This window comes from Pristiophorus japonicus, chromosome 20, assembly GCF_044704955.1.
Source record: "Pristiophorus japonicus isolate sPriJap1 chromosome 20, sPriJap1.hap1, whole genome shotgun sequence".
In the NCBI taxonomy this organism is placed as follows: domain Eukaryota; kingdom Metazoa; phylum Chordata; class Chondrichthyes; family Pristiophoridae; genus Pristiophorus; species Pristiophorus japonicus.
The window spans coordinates 13,435,187-13,457,120 of NC_091996.1; the positions used below are offsets into that span (position 1 = coordinate 13,435,187).

A 21,934-nucleotide genomic window follows, 5' to 3' on the forward strand; every position below is an offset into this window, starting at 1 on the left:
CTTTGCTGGCATCTCCCAGCTGGTTAACGGCAGTGAATAGCTGAGCCCTTGTCGGATCTGGAGATTCCCAGACTGAGCTGGGTTAGCTGATCACCAACCTTGGGGGGATTGCCACTGTTGAGAACATAACAACTAGGAGCAGGAGTAGGCCATTTGGCCCCTCGAGCCTGCTCCGCCCATTCAATAAGCTCACGGCTGATCTGATCCTGGGCTCAGCTCCACTTCCCTGCCCGCTCCCCATAACCCTCGACTCCCCTATCATTCAAAAATCTGTCTATCTCTACCTTAAATATATTCAATGACCCAGCCTCCACAGCTCTCTGGGGCAGAGAATTCCAAAGATCCACAACCCTCTGAGTGAAGAAATTCTTCCTCATCCCCGTTCTAAATGGGCGACCCCTTATTCTGAAACTATGCCCCCTAGTTCTAGATTCCCCCACGAGGGGAAACATCCTCTCTGCACCTACCCTGTCAAGCCCCCTCAGTATCTTATATGTTTCAATAAGATTACCCCTCATTCTTCTAAACTCGGCCCAACCTGCTCGGGGCGGGGGGGGGGGCAGAGGCAGCGGGGGGGGGGGGGGGTGCCACAGTTGGCCTCAGCACCCTTGAGTTCGGGAGGGCAAATTTACCAGCGTGCATACCCGAGGGACGTAAAGCGTCCACTGTATCGCGCTCCTCTGTGACGCCTGTCACAGTCAAATAGGCTGCCGCAGTGACAGCCATTTTGTGGAACCTACTCTTTCGTACGGCAGTAGCAAAGCAAATCAAATGCCTATCTAGCAATGTCAACAGCGCGGATATTCTGTAGACTGCCTGCGAATTCCCTCCGAGGGCAGTGCTCAGTGATATGCTCCAGGGTCTGATTAGTAGCTTCACAGTCGCATAATGGGGAGGCTTTAATCTTCCACCGATGGAGAAGCTGACGGCATCGACCGTGACCGGTTCCGAGGAGGTTGATGGTTGTCCACTGTTTGCGAGGAAGGCTTGATCCTCCAAGTTGCACTGTGAGGCCTCCCATCAGGGAATCCATTCCATATGTCACTGTGCTTCCAAGCATTTCTACTCAAGTAGCATTGAGCGACTAAAGCATCTTTAGAGAGGCAAAGGTAGACAACAAAAAAAAAACCAGGGAGACCAAACATGACGTGCCGGAGCAGCTCAGCTCTGCTCTTGTCCGTGAGGCTCAGGGAATCAGAAGTGAGCGGGACGGGGTTATTTTTCCCTTCCAGTGGCTCTCTTTCCCCTCACAGGCGCTTCCTGTGTCCTTCCATCAGGGAGAACAGACGAGGGCCCAGCGGAACTCCCTCCGTGACCTTCAGCAATTAATGCTCAGAGGCTGCTTTCAGTCCCGTGCCCACCTGTACAGGCACTGTGCCAACCTGGCAACAGCAGGCAGCCTTCTCCGATGCTGAGAGCAGACTCTCTCCCCTGACGGATCTCTGCGGAGAGGTTTGAACGAACTCTCCTTTTGTCCATTTATTTTGTGGTGTTGCTGGGAGCAGTGCGCCATCCGTTGGCTGGAAAGAGAACTGCGCCGCTTCACCTGTGTTGTCTTGCCATAAGAACATCAGGTAAGAACATTAGATAAGAACATAAGAAATAGGAGCAGGAGTCGGCCATTCGGCCCCTCGAGTCTGCTCCGCCATTCAATAAGTTCATGGCCGATCTGATCTTGGTCTCAACTCCACTTCCCTGCCCGCTCCCCATAACCCTTGACTCCCTTATCATTCACAAATCTGTCTAGCTCCGCCTTGAATATATTCAATCACCCAGCCTCCGCAGCTCTCTGGGGCAGAGAGAAACATCCTCTCTGCATCTACCCTGTCACGCCCTCTGAGAGAAGAAATTCCTCCTCATCTCCGTTTTAAATGGGTGACCCCTTATTCTGAAACTATGTTCTAGATTCCCCCACAGGGGGGAAACACCCTCTCTGCACCTACCCTGTCAAGCCCCCTCAGAATCTTATATGTTTCAATAAGATTACCCCTCATTCTTCCAAACTCCGATGAGTATAGGCCCAACCTGCTCAACCTTTCTTCATAAGGCAACCCCCTCATCCCAGGAATCAACCTCGTGAATCTTCTCTGAACTGCCTCCAATGCAAGTGGGGACCAGCGAGAAGAAAAAGTTCCTCGGCCAATGTTCCCGCTGATTTCTTTTGGGGTGTGTGGCCCCTTTAATGGGTTGCGCGGCCCATTCGGTTTCTCACGGCGCGCGGTTATTTCAGTTTTGCGGCGTGCATTGGACCTCCAGATCCCTGCATTTCCTCGGGAATAGGGGCAAACCTGGGGGGAGGGGGGTGGCGGGGGAGTTTGGGGAGGTGGGGGGGTAGACCTAGTTACACTGGGCATCTGCCCTGTATCTACAGCAACAACAACAACTTGTATTTATATAGCACCTTTAACGTAGTAAAACGTCCCACGGCGTTTCACAGAAGTATTATGAGATAAAACAAATAAATTTGACACCGAGCCACATAAGAAGACATATGGGCAAGTGACAAAGAGGTAGGTTTTAAGGAGTGTCTTAAAGGAGGAAAGAGAGGTAGAGAGGTTTAGGGAGGGAGTTCCAGAGCTTGGGGCCCAGGCAACAGAAGGCACGGCCAACGATGGTTGAGCAATTATAATCAGGGATGCTCAAGAGGGCAGAATTAGAGGAGTGCAGACATCTCGGGGGGCGGGGGGGGGCGGGGGGCGGGGGGGGGGGGGGGGTGGGGGGGTGGGTGGGTGTTGTTGGGGGCGGGGGGGGGGTGGGGGGGTGGGTGGGTGTTGTTGGGGGGCGGGGGGGGGGGGGGTGGGTGTTGTTGTGGGGCTGGAGGAAAGTACAGAGATCCCTTAATAACTTTGGTTAACAGAAAAGCCATCAGTCTGAGAGTTAAAATGAACAGTTGCCGTTTACAGAAGACGGTTCCAAACTTCTACCAGCCTTTGTGTGTAGGATTTGTTTCCTAATCTCACTCCTGATTGGACTGATTCCTCGGAGCTCAGCCGCTGAGAATGCCGGCTCCAGCCCGCTCCCTGTGACGGACAGGAGGGTAAAAAATGTGGGGAAGAACTGGTAGGCCTGTAGTTTTGGGATCAAGAGACCAATGTGAAGGAGCGGTATTCTCTTCGTGTTCTTGCTGGGTCCCGTATGGAGGGCGACGGCACCACCTTGCTTACCGCGAGGCTGGCACCCCCCCCCCCCACCCCCTGGTACCATCCTCGTCACTCTTCACTGAGCCAATCAGCATCGCCCGTAGTGCGAGGCCTGGACACGGTTCATGAGCAGGACGGTAAAGTGACGGCGTTTGCCGTGGGCATTGTCCGTGTTTGAACAACGCGGCGAGCTGGATTTCCATTGGGCTTGCGCCTCTGTTATCGCCCCGCAGAGAGGGGGGGGGGTGATAGCTCTGGAAATGATTTCCGGTCGGCCGGCCAGCTCCCAGCGCCCTGCCGGGAAACTTGGTGCCGGTTTCGCGGGGAAGCTGAGCAGTCCCGCCTGGGATCGTCGCGCCGGTGTGCAACGCCCCCGGTATCGTCCCGATCTCTAAATTTATTCTGCCCTGGGCCAGTAGCGCCCTGTAGCCAGGCGATCCGAGTTCTCCCGGCAGCAGGAAGAACATAAGAAACAGGAGCAGGAGTTGGCCATACGGCCCCTCGAGCCTGCTCCGCCATTCAATAAGACCATGGCTGATCTGATCATGGACTCAGCTCCACTTCCCTGCCCTCTCCACATAACCCTTTACTCCCATATCGCTCAAAAATCTGTCTATCTCCGCCTTAAATATATTCAATGACCCAGCCTCCACAGCTCTCTGGGGCAGAGAATTCCATCGATTTATAACCCTCTAAGAAGAAATTTCTCCTCATCTCTATTTTAAAAGGGCGGCCTCTTATTCTAAGACTATGTCCCCTAGATTTAGTTTCCCCGATGAGTGGAAATATCCTCTCTGCATCCACCTTGTCGAGCCCCCTCATAACCTTATACGTTTCGATAAGATAAGGGAAGGAATAACTGCAGGAGTTAAGTGTGATTGTTTTTTTTCTGTGTTTTTGTTTTTGCGATTTATCTTTATGTGGGGTGAGCACGGTATTGGGAATGCTTTTTGTGGTGATTTTTTTTTTCCTTCGGGGAGGCCTCTCTCGGGACGCTCCCAGGCCGAGTCTTTAGCTCGGGATTTCCGATCGCTCGGCCGGCCTAGCGCCCTGTAACAGATGTGGAACGCCTCCCTCAGCGTCCCCCTCCCACACTCGGGGGGGCCCAGGCTGGTGAATTTTGTGGCTGCAGACGCAAACCAATTCGTGGTGCAAACTTTACCGTCCCCGGCGACAAGCCTCCAACCGCAAATCCAGCCCGGCGGATATTAAAGAAACCCTTATTTATATCTGCAGCAAAATACTGCGGGGGGGGGTTGGTAACCTGAAATAAAACCCGAAAACGCTCAGCAGGTGTGTGGAGAGAGTTTGTTTTATCTCTCTCCACCGATGCTGCCTGACCGGGTGAGTGTTTCCAGCATTTTCTCCTTTTAACTTGCATTTATATAGCGCCTATCACGCGCGCTTATCACGCCCCCCCCCTCCCCCACTGCCCCACGACGTCCCAAATCAATATTGAAAGGTTCAGTTCCTAAATGCTGCTCTTCGTTGCCTGCATAGCTCCTGCTCCTTAATCTTTGCGCGGTAAATTTGGATGAAGAAAGCCCCATTTGATGTGAGCCTTCCGGAGCAGCAACCCGACTGTCTTTGCATGGCAGCTTCTCGCATCCGCCTGAACGTCTGAAGGACCCCCGCACGCCCCGTGACAATGCAGAGCTGTGCTCGGAGTGTCAGAAAGAACTTGCATTTATATAGCGCCTTTCACGACCTCGTGGCGCCCCAAAGCCAATGGAGTGATTCTGAAGTGTAAGTCACTGTTGTAATGCAGGGGACGAGGCAGTTAAATCTGCGCACAGCAAGCTCCCAAGCACAGCACTGTGATAAAATTCAGATCCTCTGTTTTTAGTGATGTTGTTCGAGGGATAAATATTGGGGCGGATCACCGGGGGGAGAACTCCCCTGCCTCTTCTTCGAAATAGTGCCACGGGATCTTTTGCGTCCACCCGAGAGAGCAGACGGGGCCCTCGGTTTAACGTCTCATCCGAAAGACGGCACCTCCGACAGTGCAGCGCTCCCTCGGCACTGCACTGGGAGTGTCGGCTTAACCGTCGCGGACACCTAACATTGCCTATAGCTGGCCATTCCCTCACATTGGCACGGCGTGCCTCGCAATTGCCACTGTCGCGATGCAGCAGAACTAGGCAGAGAACATTCTGGAAGGATTTGCATTTGAGAATTTGAATGACGTCACCTTTTTTCTCTTTTCCCCCCCCCCCCCCCCCCCCCCCACCCCAGGTATTACCGGATGGCAGCTTTGGTTTACTATGGTTACCGTATGCACGCTGATGACATTGTCTATGACTGTTTGCCTCTCTACCACTCTGCAGGTAACCTGGGCGAGGGATGTTGGGAGTGGGGGTAGAACAGAGAGGGATGGGAGGGCAGCCATACACGGTTAACAATGTCAGTCACCGAAATAGTGTTCAGTCAGTCAGCAAATACTGGACCCCCACTGCAGTGTTCTCACTTGTAGCACCGTCCCATTTGGAACACACACCGTTTTCTCGGTTATCAACCTTTGATTTTTCCGCGCTAAAAATTCATCATAGCGGCAGATATTGATTTGAAATTTAAGGCGAATTGATTTATAAAAATACCGAATTTTTTTTCTCTCGCTTATTTTTTTGAGCAAATTCCTTCCCCCTCCTCTCCTGAAGGCCCTTTTAAAAACTTATTTGTTGATGGGACCCGGGAAACTTTGGCAAGACTGGCATTTATTGCCCATCCCTAGTTACCCATGAGAAGGTGGGTGATGCATCTTTGCCTTGGACCCACTGCAGTCAGTGTGGTGACGGTGCTCCCACAGTGGTGTCCGGGAGGGAGTTCCAGGATTTTGATCCCAGTGACGATGAAGGAACGGCGATGTTTGTACCAGTCGGGAAGGATGGTTTCGGGCCCACGCAAGCGGGAGTTGCTGGCTGATTTACCCCTACCGTGGGCAACAGATCCTCGTAGTGCCCTGACTGCCGCCTAGCTAAGAACAGCGAACTCAATGCAGACGAGGGGGATTGGACGTCCTGGCATTGCTCAGTTAAACATAAGAAGATAAGAATTAGGAGCAGGAGCAGGTCATTCGGCCCCATCGATCCTGCTCCGACATTCGATGAGATCACGGCTGATCTTCGACCTCAACTCCACTTTCCTGTTCAATCTCCACATCCCTTGATTTCCCCTAGACTCCAAAAATCTATCGATCTCAGTCTTGAATGTGCGCAACGAATCAATGTCTACAGCCCTTTGGGGTAGAGAATTCACAACCCTCTGAGTGAAGAAATTCCTTCTTATCTCAGTCTTAAATGGCCGACCCTTTATCCCGAGACTGTGACCCCCCCTCAGTTCTCGACTCTCCAGCCCAGGGGGAAACAACCTCTCAGCATCTAACCTGTCAATCCCCCTCAGAATCTTCTATGTTTCAATGAGATCACCTCTCATTCTTCCAAGCTCCAGAGAGTACAGGCCCGGTCTACTCACTCTCTCCTCACAGTGCAACCTTATCCTCCCAGGGATCAATCTTGTTCCACCCATTAAGACTAGCCATCGGGGGCTTGGGTTGCCAACCCTCCAAGATTGTCCTGGAATCTCCAGGGATTCAAAATTATTCTCCACGATCTCCACGCTGAGAGCAAGACTCAAGAAACACCGGAGCATTAAAATAAATCGTTTTCTTTCAACAGTTTTGTTCGTTAGTTATAAAAATGTTGGGAGTTGGGAAAGAAAAGACCGTCTGACTGAATCATCCAATCGGGTAACCGAGAGTTTATTGGCTTTCCGATTGGCCAAGGGAAGGTCTGACTCAGTGCGGATGGATATGTTGGTTGACACCAATGGTGGGAGCGTGGGGGGCTGGATAGTTGGAGGGAGGGAGGGAGGAGTGGGGGGCTGTGGGAGACGGGGAAGAGTCTAGGCATGATGTTCCAGCCATCAGGAGCAGGCTCAATGAAACTTCTGGGTCTTTATGTACCCGTCAATGTTGCACGTAGTAAAACCTCCTAAATTAGATCCAGCTGAAATTGGCAACCCTAATCGGGGAACCTGACAGAAACTGAATTTGTTGTCGTTGATCCGAGTGCTTGCTTTTCCAGGGAATATTGTAGGAATAGGGCAGTGTCTTCTCCACGGACTGACTGTTGTAATCAGGAGGAAGTTCTCCGCCTCTCGATTCTGGGACGACTGCGTCAAGTACAGGTGCACGGTGAGTGAGCCCTCTACCTCCGAGCTTGCCCCTTGATCCTGGGCAGCAACAAGTGGGCCATGGCTGCAGCAAACGAGGCTACGCTCAAACTCGATCCCCTCACCTCTGCCGAACACCCATTAGCACAGTCCCTGTCTCCAGCTGCCCGTTTATGCACGCACACGCACACTCACGCACACATATACATGCACACGTGCACACGCACGCGCACTCACACACACATATACATGCACACGTGCACACGCACGCGCACTCACACACACATATATATGCGCACATACACACGTGTGCACGTACACACGCACGCACACGCGCACTCACACACACATATACATGCACACGTACACACGCACGCGCACTCACACACACATGCGCACATACACACGTGTGCACGTACACACGCACGCACACGCGCACTCACACACACATATACATGCACACATACGTGCACACGCATGCACATGCGCACTCATGCATATATACACGCACACATACACCCGTGCACACGCATGCACATGCACCTACACACGCACGCGCACACACAAAACCGAGGGGCACTGGCGGGGGGGGGGGGCGAGGGCAGGGTGTTGGCGGGGGGCGGGGGGGGGGAGAGAGAGAGGGGACTCCGTTTAGCATTGTCACCCGTACTGTTCCACATCCTGCATTGTGGCCGGCCCAACTCCAGTTCTGTGCCCAGTGATCCCCACAACGATACTTTCACCCCTTGTCCGTACAGCTCGCCCAGATGGTGCATTTACCCAGTGCGCCCTCAGTTCCTGATTTAACTGATAATATCACTGTCATTGAGACTATAATATTATAAATGTGGCACAGTATCGGGGTGAAATTAAATCTAAGGCCTAGAAATTGGTCTCCTTAGCGCCTCCTGTTATCGCCTTGGGCGGGGGAGGGGGGGGGGGGGTCGATATCGGGTCGCTAACGACTTACGCTAACGATGGGGCGCGGCGAAAGAAACAACTCCCGCTCAATTGGCCGAGAGGTTTGCGGCGGCAGTAACGCCTGGCGCCCCGACCTCCTGCGCCTGGAGGTCGTGACGTTATTATCCTGCGCATCGCCAGGGTAGCGGCCCGGACCCAAACTTCGGCTCCACCCGCTACGGGAGGCGTTGTTCGGGAGGCCAGCCGCTTCGGGGGAGGCGGGGGGGGGGGGAGGCCTCAGGTTAAAGGGGAGCTTGGTGTGCGGTTAAGTAGAAAAACTGTACAAATGCACAATGTCAATTTGTTCAATTTTTTTTTTCTCTGCCGCGACCGATCAGCCCGCCGCTCTGCTGGAGGTCACGGGGCTGATCGGGCCGGATCGCCATTGCAGACCTTCTCACTGGTCCTAGTGCAGAGCCTGCCGCGAAGGCCCTTCCCTTTCGGGGAGAGGAGGAGCCTCGGATCGCGGCCACGCTGCCCCACCACCGCCCCGCCTGCGTCCTTTAGCTCTCCGGCGGAACTGGTAGCGCTTGATTTAGCGCTTCACTTCCTTGCTGGAGTGTGAACACCCAATCTAGAGAAAGCTGAGAATCAGTAGTGTCTGGTGCTAATTTTTCCAGCTTTCAAAAGTTATCGCCCCAAATGGGGCGCTCTCGAATTTCATCCCCCCCCCCCCCCCCGCAAGAGTTCAACGGACACCGAGCTGCCCCAGAGCTGAAGTCTCTGCGTGCACCGTGCAGGAAGGTTACAGGTCCACCCCGTGGTCTCTTAGTTAACACAGTGCTTTCCAAATAGGAACAGGAGGAGACCATTCAGCCCCTCGAGCCTGCTCCACCATTCAGCGACAGAATGTCTGATCTGAATCCTAACGCCACTCACCCGCCTTGGTTCCACATCTCTTAATACCCTTGGTGAGCAAAACTTATTCATCAGATTTAAAATCACTATTTCAGCTAGCATCTACTGCCGTTTGTTAGGAGGTGTCCCACACTTCTACCACCCTTTGCGTGAAGAAGTGTTTTCTAACTTATCCCCAGAATGGCCTGGCCCTGATTTTAAGCTTACGTCCCTTTGCCCCAGACTTCCACACCGGCAGAAAAAAGTTTCTCTCTCTCGCCCCAATCAATTCCTTTCAAAATCCTAAAATCCTCAATCAAAACACTCCTGAGCCATCTATATTCCAGGGAATACAAGACTACTTTATATAACGTTTCTGTTATACCGAACCACTCTCAGAAACCCTCTGCAAATATTGACACTGTCAGCGACCCCCGGAAAATATTGGCACATTCCTGGAGACCCCCTGTAAATACTGACACACTCCCACAGACCCCCTGTGAATACTAACACACTCCCAGGGACCCCCTGTAAATATTGACACACTCCCAGAGACCCCCTGTAAATACTGACATACTCCCACAGACCCCCTGTGAATACTAACACACTCCCAGGGACCCCCTGTAAATATTGACACACTCCCAGAGACCCCCTGTAAATACTGACATACTCCCACAGACCCCCTGTGAATACTAACACACTCCCGGGGACCCCCTGTAAATACTGACACACTCCCAGAGATCCCCTGTAAATAGTGACATACTCCCACAGACCCCCTATGAATACTGACACACTCCCGGGGACCCCCTGTAAATACTGACACACTCCCAGGGACCCCCTGTAAATACAGACACACTCCCGGGGACCCCCTGTAAATACTGACACACTCCCACAGACCCCCTGTGAATACTAACACACTCCCATGGACCCCCTGTAAATACTGACACACTCCCAGAGACCCCCTGTAAATACTGACATACTCCCACAGACCCCCTGTGAATACTAACACACTCCCGGGGACCCCCTGTAAATACTGACACACTCCCAGAGATCCCCTGTAAATAGTGACATACTCCCACAGACCCCCTATGAATACTGACACACTCCCGGGGACCCCCTGTAAATACTGACACACTCCCAGGGACCCCCTGTAAATACCGACACACTCCCGGGGACCCCCTGTAAATACTGACACACTCCCACAGACCCCCTGTGAATACTAACACACTCCCAGGGACCCCCTGTAAATACTGACACACTCCCAGAGACTCCCTGTAAATACTGACATACTCCCAGAGACCCCCTGGAAATACTGACATACTCCCACAGACTCCCTATGAATACTGACACACTCCCGGGGACCCCCTGTAAATACTGACACACTCCCAGGGACCCCCTGTAAATACCGACACACTCCCGGGGACCCCCCTGTAAATACTGACACACTCCCGGGGAACCCTTGTAAATACTGACACATTCCCAGGGACCCCCTGCAAATACTGACACACTCCCGGGGAACCCCTGTAAAAACTGACACATTCCCGAGGACCCCCTGTAAATACTGACACACACCTGGGGACCCCCCTGTAAATACCGACACACTCCCGGGGATCCCTTGTAAATACTGACACACTCCCAGGGACCCCCTGTAAATACTGACACACTCCCAGGGAACCCCTGCAAATACTGACACACTCCCAGGGACCCCCTGTAAAAACTGACACACTCCCAGGGAACCCCTGCAAATACTGACACACTCCCAGGGACCCCCTGCAAATACTGACACACTCCCAGGGAACCCCTGCAAATACTGACACACTCCCAGGGACCCCCTGTAAATACTGACACACTCCCAGGGAACCCCTGCAAATACTGACACACTCCCAGGGACCCCCTGTAAATACTGACACACTCCCAGGGAACCCCTGCAAATACTGACACACTCCCAGGGACCCCCTGTAAAAACTGACACACTCCCGGGGACCCCCTGTAAATACTGACACGCTCCCAGGGACCCCCTGTAAATAAATGACACACTCCCGGGGACCCCCTATAAAGACTAACGCACACCCGGGGACCCCCATGTAAATACAGACACACTCCCAGGGACCCCCTGTAAATACTGACACATTCCCGGGGAACCCCTGTTAACACTGACACACCCCTAGCGACCCCTTTCCCCTGAAAGACTGTATCGGCCACTCAAAAAAAAAAACATGGAGAAAGTGAAGAATTTTGCAGACACTGAGTTTACAAAAATTTGAGAGCCCGGTGGACGCAGCTAAGAAACCTGTGGTTTACAATATTGCCAGGGCCCCAGGTCCTTGTTACAGCGTTCTGTATATTAATGCCAGGAACCTGCTGCATGAATCATATATTTCGTCGCTGAAATAGATCACTTCTGTTCAGTGCCCGGTGAACCCTCTGCGGTGTGTGTGTGTGTGTGTACCTGTTTGGATGCCCGGCGGTTCAGCGCGACCCGGGTCCTGAGAGAGCGCTGCCCCATTTGTTTCCGCAGATCGTGCAGTACATCGGGGAGATTTGCCGCTACCTCCTGAGCCAACCCCAGCGGGCGGCGGAGCGCCAGCACCGGGTGCGCATGGCCCTGGGCAACGGCCTGCGCCCGTCCATCTGGGAAGACTTCACCAGCCGCTTCCACATCCCGCAGGTGGCCGAGTTCTACGGGGCCACGGAATGCAACTGCAGCCTGGGCAACTTCGACAACAAGGTGACGGCGAAGGGTGGGGCCGGGTGGGACAGGGCACCGGGCAAAGCACCGCGAACCAGCGCGACAACAGGGTCCGGGCCTCGGGCCATTCGGCGAAGAAACATTTGGCCCCGGGTTGGCGGTCTTGGTGAACATAAGAATTAGGAGCAGGAGTCGGTCACACGGCCCCTCGAGCCTGCTCCGCCATTCAATGAGATCACGGCTGATCATCGACCTCAACTCCATCTTCCCGCACTATCCCCACAAACCCTCGATTCCCCGAGAGTCCAAAAATCTATTGGTCTCAGCCTTGAATATATTTTAACGAGTCAGCATCCACATGACTGCAGGAAGATAATAAAATGAACTGGTCAGGTGGGCATAACAGTGGCCAATCTGGAGAAGTGTGAGGTAATGCATTTGGTGAGGGCCAACAAGGCCAGGGAATTTCTTTCTAGGCAGTCCCTCGAAATCGAGGAAGACTTGCTTCCACTCGAAAGGTGAGTTCTCGGGTGACTGAACAGTCCACTACGGGAATTACAGTCTCTGTCACAGGTGGGACAGACAGTCGGTGAGGGAAAGGGAGGGTGGGACTGGTTTGCCGCACGCTCCTTCCGTTGGTTGCGCTTGATTTCTGCATGCTCTCGGCGACGAGACTCGAGGTGCTCATCGCCCTCCTGGATGCTCTTCCTCCACTTAGGGCGGTCTTTGGCCAGGGACTCCCTGGTGTCGGTGGGGATGTTGCATTTTATCAGGGAGGCTTTGAGGGTGTCCTTGAAACGTTTCCTCTGCCCACCTGGGGCTCGCCTGCCGTGTAGGAGTTCCGAGTAAAGCGCTTGCTTTGGGAGTCTTGTGTCGGGCATGCGGACAATGTGGCCCGCCCAACGGAGCTGGTCGAGTGTGGTCAGTGCTTCGATGCTGGGGATGTTGGCCTGATTGAGGACACTAATGTTGGTGCCTCTGTCCTCCCAGGGGATTTGCAGGATCTTGCGGAGACACCGTTGGTGGTATTTACACAATAAGTGGTAGGACATTGAGAAGTGCAGAGGAACAGAGGGACCTTGGAGTGCATGTCCACAGATCCCTGAAGGTAGGAGGCCAGGTGGATAAGCTGGTTAAGAAGGCATACGGAATACTTGCCTTTATTAGCCGAGGTACAGAATACAAGAGCAGGGAGGTTATGCTTCAACTGTATAAAACACTAGTTAGGCCACAGCTAGAGTACTGCGTGCAGTTCTGGTCGCCACATTACAGGAAAGATGTGATTGTGCTCGAGAGGGTACAGAGGAGATTTACGAGGATGTTGCCTGGACTGGAGAATTTTAGCTATGAGGAAAGCTTGTATAGGCTAGGGTTGTTTTCTTTGGAACAGAGGAGGCTGAGAGGAGACCTTCTTGAGGTGAATAAAATTATGAGGGGCCTGGATAGAGTGGATAGGAAGGACCCATTTCTCTTAGCAGAAGAGTTAACAACCAGGGGCCATAGATTTAAAGTAATTGGTAGGAAGTTTAGAGGGGATTTGAGGGGAAATGTTTTCACCCAGAGGGTGGTGGGGGTCTGGAACTCACTGCCTGAAAGGGTGGTAGAGGCAGAAACCCTCACCACATTTACAAAGTACCTGGATGTGCACTTGAAGTGCCCTGACCTACAGGGCTACGGACCAAGAGCTGGAAAGTGGGATTAGGCTGGATAGCTCTTTGTCGGCTGGTGCGGACAGGATAGTAAATCCTTCCATGCTATAAATTTCTTTGTTTCTATGATTCACAGCCCTTTAGGGTAGAAAATTCCAAAGATTCACAACCCTCAGAGGGAAGAAATTCCTTCTCATCTCAGTATTAAATGGCCTGAGACTGTGCCCCCTCATTCTAGACTCTCCAGCCAGGGGGAAACAACCTCTCAGCATCTACCCTGTCAATCCCCCTCAGAATCTTATATGTTTCAATGAGATCACCTCTCATTCTTCTGAACTCCGGAGAATATAGGCTCATTCTACACAATCTCTCATCATAGGACAGCCCTCTCATCCCAGGAATCGATCCAGTAAACCTTTGTTATACCCCTTCTAAGGCCGGCTTCTCTGTTTGGTCAGACTGTGGTGCCCTTCACCACCCTGCTACCCACGTCCCCCTCCCCCCATAGAAGCATAGACGGTACAGCGCAGAAGGAGCCTACTCTGTCTAGGCCCACTCTTTGCCACAGCGAATTCAAAACGAATCCGACTGCTCCCCTCTCTCTCCCCACAGCCCTGTATCTTCCTCAGCTTCAAATATTCATCCGCTTTTCCCAGATAGGATGCAATGGCCATTGCGGAAAAGCATTCTGTGCTCCAGTAACACTCTGCATAAAGACATTTCTTCGGAGTTCTCCATTCACTCTCTTACTGACAATTTTAAACTGATGACTCCCCTCGTCAGTGACTCCCCAACATTAGTTCACTCCTTCAAATCTCCACTCAGCTTTCTGTGGTCCAGCGTAAATAGTCCCAGCATCTTAAGTATCGCCTGGGCAATATTTGTCCCACAAGCAACATCACTATGGTTGGATTATCTGGCCATTATCACATTTCTGTTTGTGGGAGCTTGCTGTGCGCAAATCGGCTGCCGCGTTTCCCACATTACAACAGTGACCGCACTTCAAAAATACTTAGTTGGCTGGAAAGTGCTTTTGAGACATCCTGAGGTCATAAAAGGCGCTATATAAATGCAAGTTCTTTCCCCAATTTCGCATCCGTGACCACTTCCTAGTGAAGTTATTCCGTAAGCTCCCCGTGGCTTTAATGTCCTTTGGGTGTGTAAACTGCACACGCTACTATTAACTGCGGCGCATGCAATGTTTTGTACAAATTGATCATTTCTTACTGGTTCTCTATTTCTAAAACCCAAAACGCTGTTGGCCTTTTTTTATGGCTTTATCCACCAGCACTCGCATGTCAGGGAATTATATTTTTGAACGCTGAGGTCTCCCTGTTCATCCACACCTCCCCTCATCGATTTTCTGTTATACATTTCATTTCCCTCTGTGTGAGCGCGGATTACTGGGAAGCCTCAAGCTCTGATTTGTGGGCCCGCGGTTTGTGCCTCGGTGATGCGCTGTGTGGGGCCTGGGGAGATTGCTTCGAATATTACGGGTTTGTCTGGGGGAAACCGTCGCGATGTCCGCCCGTGCTCTTAACGCTAATCGTGTCTCGTTTCCTGCGTAGGTTGGTGCCTGCGGATTCAACAGCCGCATTCTGCCGTTCGTCTACCCGATCCGACTGGTTAAAGTGGACGAGGACACGATGGAGCTGATTCGAGGCTCTAACGGCATCTGCATCCCCTGTAAACCAGGTACCACAACATCTTCTGCTCGCATAGCAACTGCTCTGAGTGTCGCTGAGTTAGAGCCAAGCGTCCGGCTCCTGATCACCGTGCAGGGACTCCTGCGGGAAACTGTGTGAGCGCGCGGATTGGCGTCTGCGGTGGTGCCACCCACAGTCGAATAACCTGTCGCCTAGATTTGCGCATGAAGAATGGAACACTTGACAAGGTACCAGAGCGTTTCAAACTGCTCCCACCCCCATCGATGAATGAGGGGCTGGAGAGAGTGAGGGAATAGGAAGGATTTTTTTTTTAATTAAAAAAAAAAAGATTTCTTTAAAACACAGCTTTAACATAATATGGCTGTCCTTTTAACAGATCAGGCTACTGGTTCGGCCAGATCCATAAGCAACAACTTGTATTTATATAGCGCCTTTAACGTAGTGAAACGCCCCAAAGCGCTTCACAGGAGTATTATGAGTTAAAAGTTTGGCACCGAGCCGCACAAGTAGACATTAGCACAGGAAAGAGGTAGGTTTTAAGGAGGAAAGAGAGGTGGAGAGGTGGAGAGGTTTAGCGAGGGAGTTCCAGAGCTTGGGGCCCAGGCAACAGAAGGCACGGCCACCGATGGTTGAGCGATTATAATCAGGGATGCTCAGGAGGGTAGAATTAGAGGGGGGGAGGGGCTGGAGGAGATTACAGAGATAGGGAGGGGGCGAGGCTGTGGAGGGGTTTGAAATTAAGGGTGAGAATTTTGAAATCGAGGCGTTGCTCAAGCGGAAGTTTATCGGAGTTTAGCACCTTGTAATGTACAGTGGATTATTTTGCTGGGCTGGTGTTGCGTCGCTTTAGTCTTAATTGTTCAGCAAACGCAATCGCGGGGCTGCAATGCTGATTCAGGCTCCGAATTCTTACGTTGCTTGTGTCTCTCCAGGGGAGCCGGGCCAGCTGGTGGGCCGCATTGTTCAGAACGACCCCCTGCGGAGGTTTGACGGATACGTAAACGAGACAGCGACCACCAAAAAGATTGCGCACGACGTGTTCAAGAAGGGAGACACAGCCTACCTCTCCGGTAAGGGGCGAGGGAACGGGGTGGGGTTGTGGGTGGGGGTGGGTGGGGGTGGAGGAGAGGGGTGTCTTTGGGTAATCCAGGAACTCATTGCCATCCCTAGGGAGTGAAGGCTGACGTCCAGCGAGTTGCCGTTTGGCAGTTCGGCGGTCTTTGCCGGCGGGTGTCAGTCGGACCGAACATAAGATGTCGCAATCGGCGGTGCCCTGAGAAAAACTAAATGCACTGTCAAAAAACCCTTGGCGGGAGAGAGGTAGTGAGTTGCTGCTCTGCCCGTTCACCTCTGCGATCAAAGCTTATATCCAGCCCAGACATACGAGGCTCTAAGGAACTTTGTGCCGAATGAGTTTGAGGGAATCTCAGTCCAGTTCTTAGCAGAAAGAAAAGGAAGACTTGCATTTATATAGCACCGTTTCACAACCTCAGGGTGTCCTAAAGTGCTTTACAGCCAATGAAGTACTTTTGGAGTGCAGTCACTGCTGTAATGTGGGAAAAGCGGTATCCAGTTTGCGCACAGCAAGCTCCCACAGACAGCAATGTGAAAATGACCTGATAATCTGTTTTTGTGTGATGTTGATTGAGGGATAAATACTGACACCAGGGATAACTCCCCTGCTCTTCTTTGAAATAACACCATGGGATCTTTTACGTCCGCCTGAGAGAGCAGACGGGGCCTCAGTTTAACATCACATCCGAAAGACGGCACCTCCGACAGTGCGGTACTCCCTCAGCACTGCGCTGGAGTGCCAGCCTGGACTATGTGCTCAAGTCTCTGAAGTGGGACTTGAGCCCACAAGCTTCTGATTCAGAGGCGAGAGTGTTACCATGGAGCCACAGCTGACCCCTCACGCAGCAGAGACCAGGGACTGGCCCGTGTCTTTCATGACCGACCCTTTGAAGGCGATTGGGCCTGTTGTTTTTAGAGCTGAACCAATCGATTACGTTCACGGTTTCACTGTCTCTCGATCACCCCACCCCCACGCAGACCCCTTTAAACCAGAGGCCTGTCCGCTCCGGGATATGCACGTGAGGCCGTGACGTCTCCTCGCTCGTGGGCAGCAGGTTAAAGGTCAGCGAGGCTGCCGAGGCAGGCACATCTCCTGGCTGGGTCCTTTGAAAGCCAAGAATTCTCCCAGTTCCCAACTTCGATTTAAAAAAAAAGGCTCTCGGGTCTGACTCTCGTCATGGAAACACACAGACGTAACAACACGGAAACGGGCCGTTCGGCCCCACCAAACCCTGTCGGTGTTTCCCCGCCACGCGAGCAAATCGTTCCAATCGCATTTACCCATCCTGTTCCCATATCCCTTCCTCCACCTCTCCAGTCTAATACTGACAGGTTCCTTCCTGCATCACTGACTGCGGAAGTAAATTCCACAACCCCACAACTCCCCGTGTGAAGATGTTTCTCCCGCGCTTTGCTCTCAATCTCTTAAATGTAACCTTTGTGAGAGATTCTGAAGCAGACGGAATCAACACGGTGGTTTTTTAAATTCGTTCCTGGGATGTGGGCGTCGCAGGCAAGGCCGGCATTTATTGCCCATCCCTAATTGCCCCTTGAGAAGGTGGTGGTGAGCCACCGCCTTGAACCGCTGCAGTCCCGTGGGGTGAAGGTGCTCCCACCGTGCTGTTAGGGAGGGAGTTCCAGGATTGTGACCCAGCGACGATGAAGGAACGGCCGATATACTTCCAAGTCAGGACGGTGTGTGACTTGGGGGGGTGTAATGTATGCACTGTGAGTGTTATGTATGTATGTAAACCTCACCAAAATGTAAGACTTGCCACTAGGGGGCACACCTGTGGGAGACCTAAGGGTCACCTGTGCACCCCAGGCAAGCAGGTATAAACGGTGACTCACCATGCTGCTTCCCCACTCTGGAGTCTGAATAAAGATACCAAGGTCACAACAGTTTCAGCTTGCAACACAGTCCTGTGGATTTATTCTGAACATAACAAATTGGCGACGAATAACAGATCACGAACTTTCACACGGTAATGGCTGCCATTGGTATTCTTGAGAGATTTGTTGAGGTTGATGATTGGGAAGCCTTCGTTCGTGGCCAACGAACTGGACAAGGCTGAGATGGCGATCAAGTGCAGGGCGATTCTCCTCACCATATGTAGGTCTTCGATTATATGGCCTCCTCAAAAAATTGCTGGCACCGGTCAAACCAACGGACAAGTCTTACACAGAGCTGTGTACGCTGGTTAGGGAACACCTCAAGCCGAAGGAGAGCATCTTGATGGGCAGGTATCGCTTTTACACGCACCATCGAGGGCCAGAATGTGGCGAGCTTTGTCGCTGACCTAAGACGCCTTGCGGGACAGTGCCAATTTGCAGGATCCTTGGGGGAAATGTTGCGGGACTTTTTCGTGCTTGGAATTGGTCACGAGATCATCCTTCGCAAATCCCTCGATCTGAGCAAGGCCATCACGATAGCCCAGGCCTTCATCTCCACGAGCGATAACACGAAACAGAGATCTTCACAGAATCGAAGCTCACCGGCAAGTACTGTGCATAAAATAATGTTTTCAGCAGGCAGAACGGCACAGGGCAGAGCCCACACGACTGCAGAGGCCAGACCTAGGCCTAGAGTGACTCAGAGTCCGCTGTGGGGCGTGAATGCGTATCCATTAGCGTCATGTTGGTGCAGCGAGGGCAGTCATAGAGCTCATCAATGTCGATGCCAAATGTGCAAGGGCTGTGGAACAATGGGGCACCTCCAGCGAATGTGCAAACAACCCCTGACTCACCATGAGGATCACGCTGAACGAGCAGGAGAGGCAACTCAACCTGAGGATGAAGAGGAAGTATATGGGATACACACCTTCACCACCAAAAGCCCTCCGATAATGTTAAAAGTTAAACTTAACAACACTCCAGTCCCCATGGAACTAGACACGAGGGCGAGTCAATTAGTTATGAGCCAGAAGGCATTCGAGAGGCTGTGGGGCTACAAAGCACAGCGACCCAAGCTGGTCCCAATTCAGGCAAAGCTGCGCACCTACACCAAGGAACTGATACCAGTTATTGGTAGTGCGGACATAAGAATATCCCATGAGGGAGCAGTGCACGATTTACCGCTGTGGATTGTTTCAGGTGATGGGCCAACGCTGCTTGGCAGAAGGTGAATGGGGAAGATTCGATGGAACTGGGACGACCTCTGTGTACCTTCTCTGGTGAACGATGTCGCCCCATTCACAAAGGCTGAGCAAACCCCCACCTTCAGCTGAACCAGGCATCGAAGTGCAGATCCATTTGCAGATCCCCGAGGCACAGGCCGCTCGTCACGACCACGAGGAGGTGAAGATCAACCGAGCAGCAGTACCAGCGCGGTATCCACCACTCAAAGCCGACGACCTTTTCGCGACGATGGAAGAGGCTCCAGGTCGACCATGCAGAGTGGGACTCCGGCCGAAACGATCCGAATGCATCTTCCCGACGCCAGAGGCCAAATCCCTGGGGAGGAAGATCGCGACAGTCGGCATCATGGACACGGACACAGACGAGAGTGCGTCCAGACCACGGGACGAGAGAGCGTCCAGACCACGGGACGAATGTGCGCCCAGACCACGGGACGAGAGAGCGTCCAGACCACGGGACGAATGTGCGCCCAGACCACGGGACGAGAGAGCGTCCAGATCACGGGAGGTCACCGGAATGGAACAGATGAATGTGTCGCCCAGCAAGGAAGACAACTGGCTTTGGGGCAAAGGCAAAGGGGCAGCCGCTGAGAAGGCCAAGAACCCACTACGTTCCAATAAGTCATTTGCACTATGTAACCCATGTGAATGGTATTTCGCGGCCGATGATGTACTATCATATGGGATCGGGGGGACCTTACAACAAGCCAAAGTAACGGGCGAACACAAACCGGTCGTATATGTATCTGACAAAGTACTTGTAACAAGTGATGTGTTATCACACGGGGTCGGGTGTATTGTACAGCAAGCAAAAGTAGCGGGTGAACCCCAAACAGTTGTATATGTAGCCAATAAGTTAACCAAGGCAGCAGCCTACGTTCACGGGACAAAAGAGACGCACCAAAGAGTGTCCCAATATTTGATCGAGTCAGACAAGCTGCCCATCCCACAGTTTAGGGAGAGCAGAGGCACCACTATCGCTGCGTTGTTTCGAGGATGTCTAACACTGTCTGTGCACTGTAACATGATCCGCTACGGGCCAGGCACTGAGAACGGCACCTGTGCTCTCAGTTGGCTACCGTTGCCCATCCCCGGGGTGAAAACGGCACAGCCTGCAGACCCACTCGCGGTCGTGGAAGTGCTAGAAAGCGAAGGGGTCAACCGTAACGGCCCCCCCAGTTTAGGACCTGGACCAGCCAGGATCCCACGTAACCGCTTGCCAAAGGTGAACTGCTAGACGGGATGTGGCAATCTATCCGTCGCAGAGACGAAAGGCCCATCCCCACGTTGCAAAGTAAGGCAGGGCAGCTACATACAGTCGGTGGTCCGGGGCCCCCATATACTACAGCCCAAGGTCCACGGGGACCACTAGGCCTCCCGCCACTACCGAAAGTCTCAAGGCCATTGTGGCCATCCTGGGCTTGCCCGACCTTAGGGTCAGCGACAATAGTCCGGAGCAGGCAGCCCAAGTCACAAAGCCAAGCACCACGCGTGTCACGGTAAACTCCCTACAGACCCGGCTATCCCGGGTGCTACACAGTCACCAGACAGAATCACTCAGAACCGAGCCGGTCCATATGCCATCAGCAGAGAATGTACCATGATCACATGGCTCCCCCACGTGACATCAGAATAAGTGATGTAGACCATGTTCAGGGCCCCAGTCGAGCCACCAGCACCGCATTAGCAAAAAGGGGGGAATGGAGTGTGTGTAATGAAAAGGGAGCGTTTGATTGTGAAACCATGTACTGGGCTAACGCATAAAGCATTTGGACCAGACCAAACTGCGAACTACAGATAACCAGGAAGCACTGTGTAAGGACCTGGTCCCCAGCGACCCACTAACACAATCGGCCTCACCGTCAACCACGAGGATGAAGCCACCATGTCAGGACTTCAACCCAGGCCTCAACGTGCAAATAACTTGTACATAAGACTTTGGGGGAGGGGAGTGATGTTATGTATGTATGTAAACCTCACCAAAATGTAAGACTTGCCACTAGGGGGCACACCTGTGGGAGACCTAAGGTTTACCTGTGCACCCTGGGGCAAGCAGGTATAAAAGGTGATTCACCGTGCTGCTTCCTCACTCTGGAGTCTGATTAAAGAGACCAAGGTCACAACAGTTTGAGCTTGCAACACAGTCCTGTGAATCTATTCCGAACATTAACAGTGAGGATGCTTACAGGTTTGTAGAGCTGTTCAGTTGGGAGTAGCTTAGCAGTCACGTAATATTCACAAGATTCAATAAAACCCCAGCCAGTTGGGTTCGAGGGATCCACGATGAGGCAGGTGGTTGTGAGCCTGGTGGATGAACTGGTAATGTGTAGTGTGATTGTTAAACCTTTTGCTAATAAACCAACTAGTTCTTAATAGCAATGAGTTGCTATGAATTTTTAAGCAAAGAACCCATGAAGCAAATACATTACAGGGGGGAACTTGCAGGTGGTGGTGTTCCTATGCGCCTGCTGCCCTTGTCCTTCTAGGTGGTAAAGGTCGCGGGTTTGGGAAGTGCTGCTGAAGAAGCCATGGCGAGTTGCTACAGTGCATCTTGTAGATGGGACACACTGCAGCCACGGTGCGCCGGTGGTGGAGGGAGTGAGTGTTGAAG

General features: G+C 52.5%; 1 protein-coding gene across 1 annotated transcript in view; it reads left to right on the forward strand.

Annotated features, from left to right (window-relative positions):
- Positions 1 to 21,934, forward strand: part of LOC139233165 (long-chain fatty acid transport protein 4-like) — a 79,934-nt gene that overhangs the window by 52,330 nt on the left and 5,670 nt on the right. The window contains exons 5-9 of the mRNA XM_070863761.1: positions 5,376 to 5,467; positions 7,223 to 7,332; positions 11,626 to 11,835; positions 15,014 to 15,140; positions 16,045 to 16,182. Of these exons, the coding sequence (XP_070719862.1) occupies positions 5,376 to 5,467; positions 7,223 to 7,332; positions 11,626 to 11,835; positions 15,014 to 15,140; positions 16,045 to 16,182 (677 nt within the window). The remainder of the gene's footprint in view (positions 1 to 5,375; positions 5,468 to 7,222; positions 7,333 to 11,625; positions 11,836 to 15,013; positions 15,141 to 16,044; positions 16,183 to 21,934) is intronic.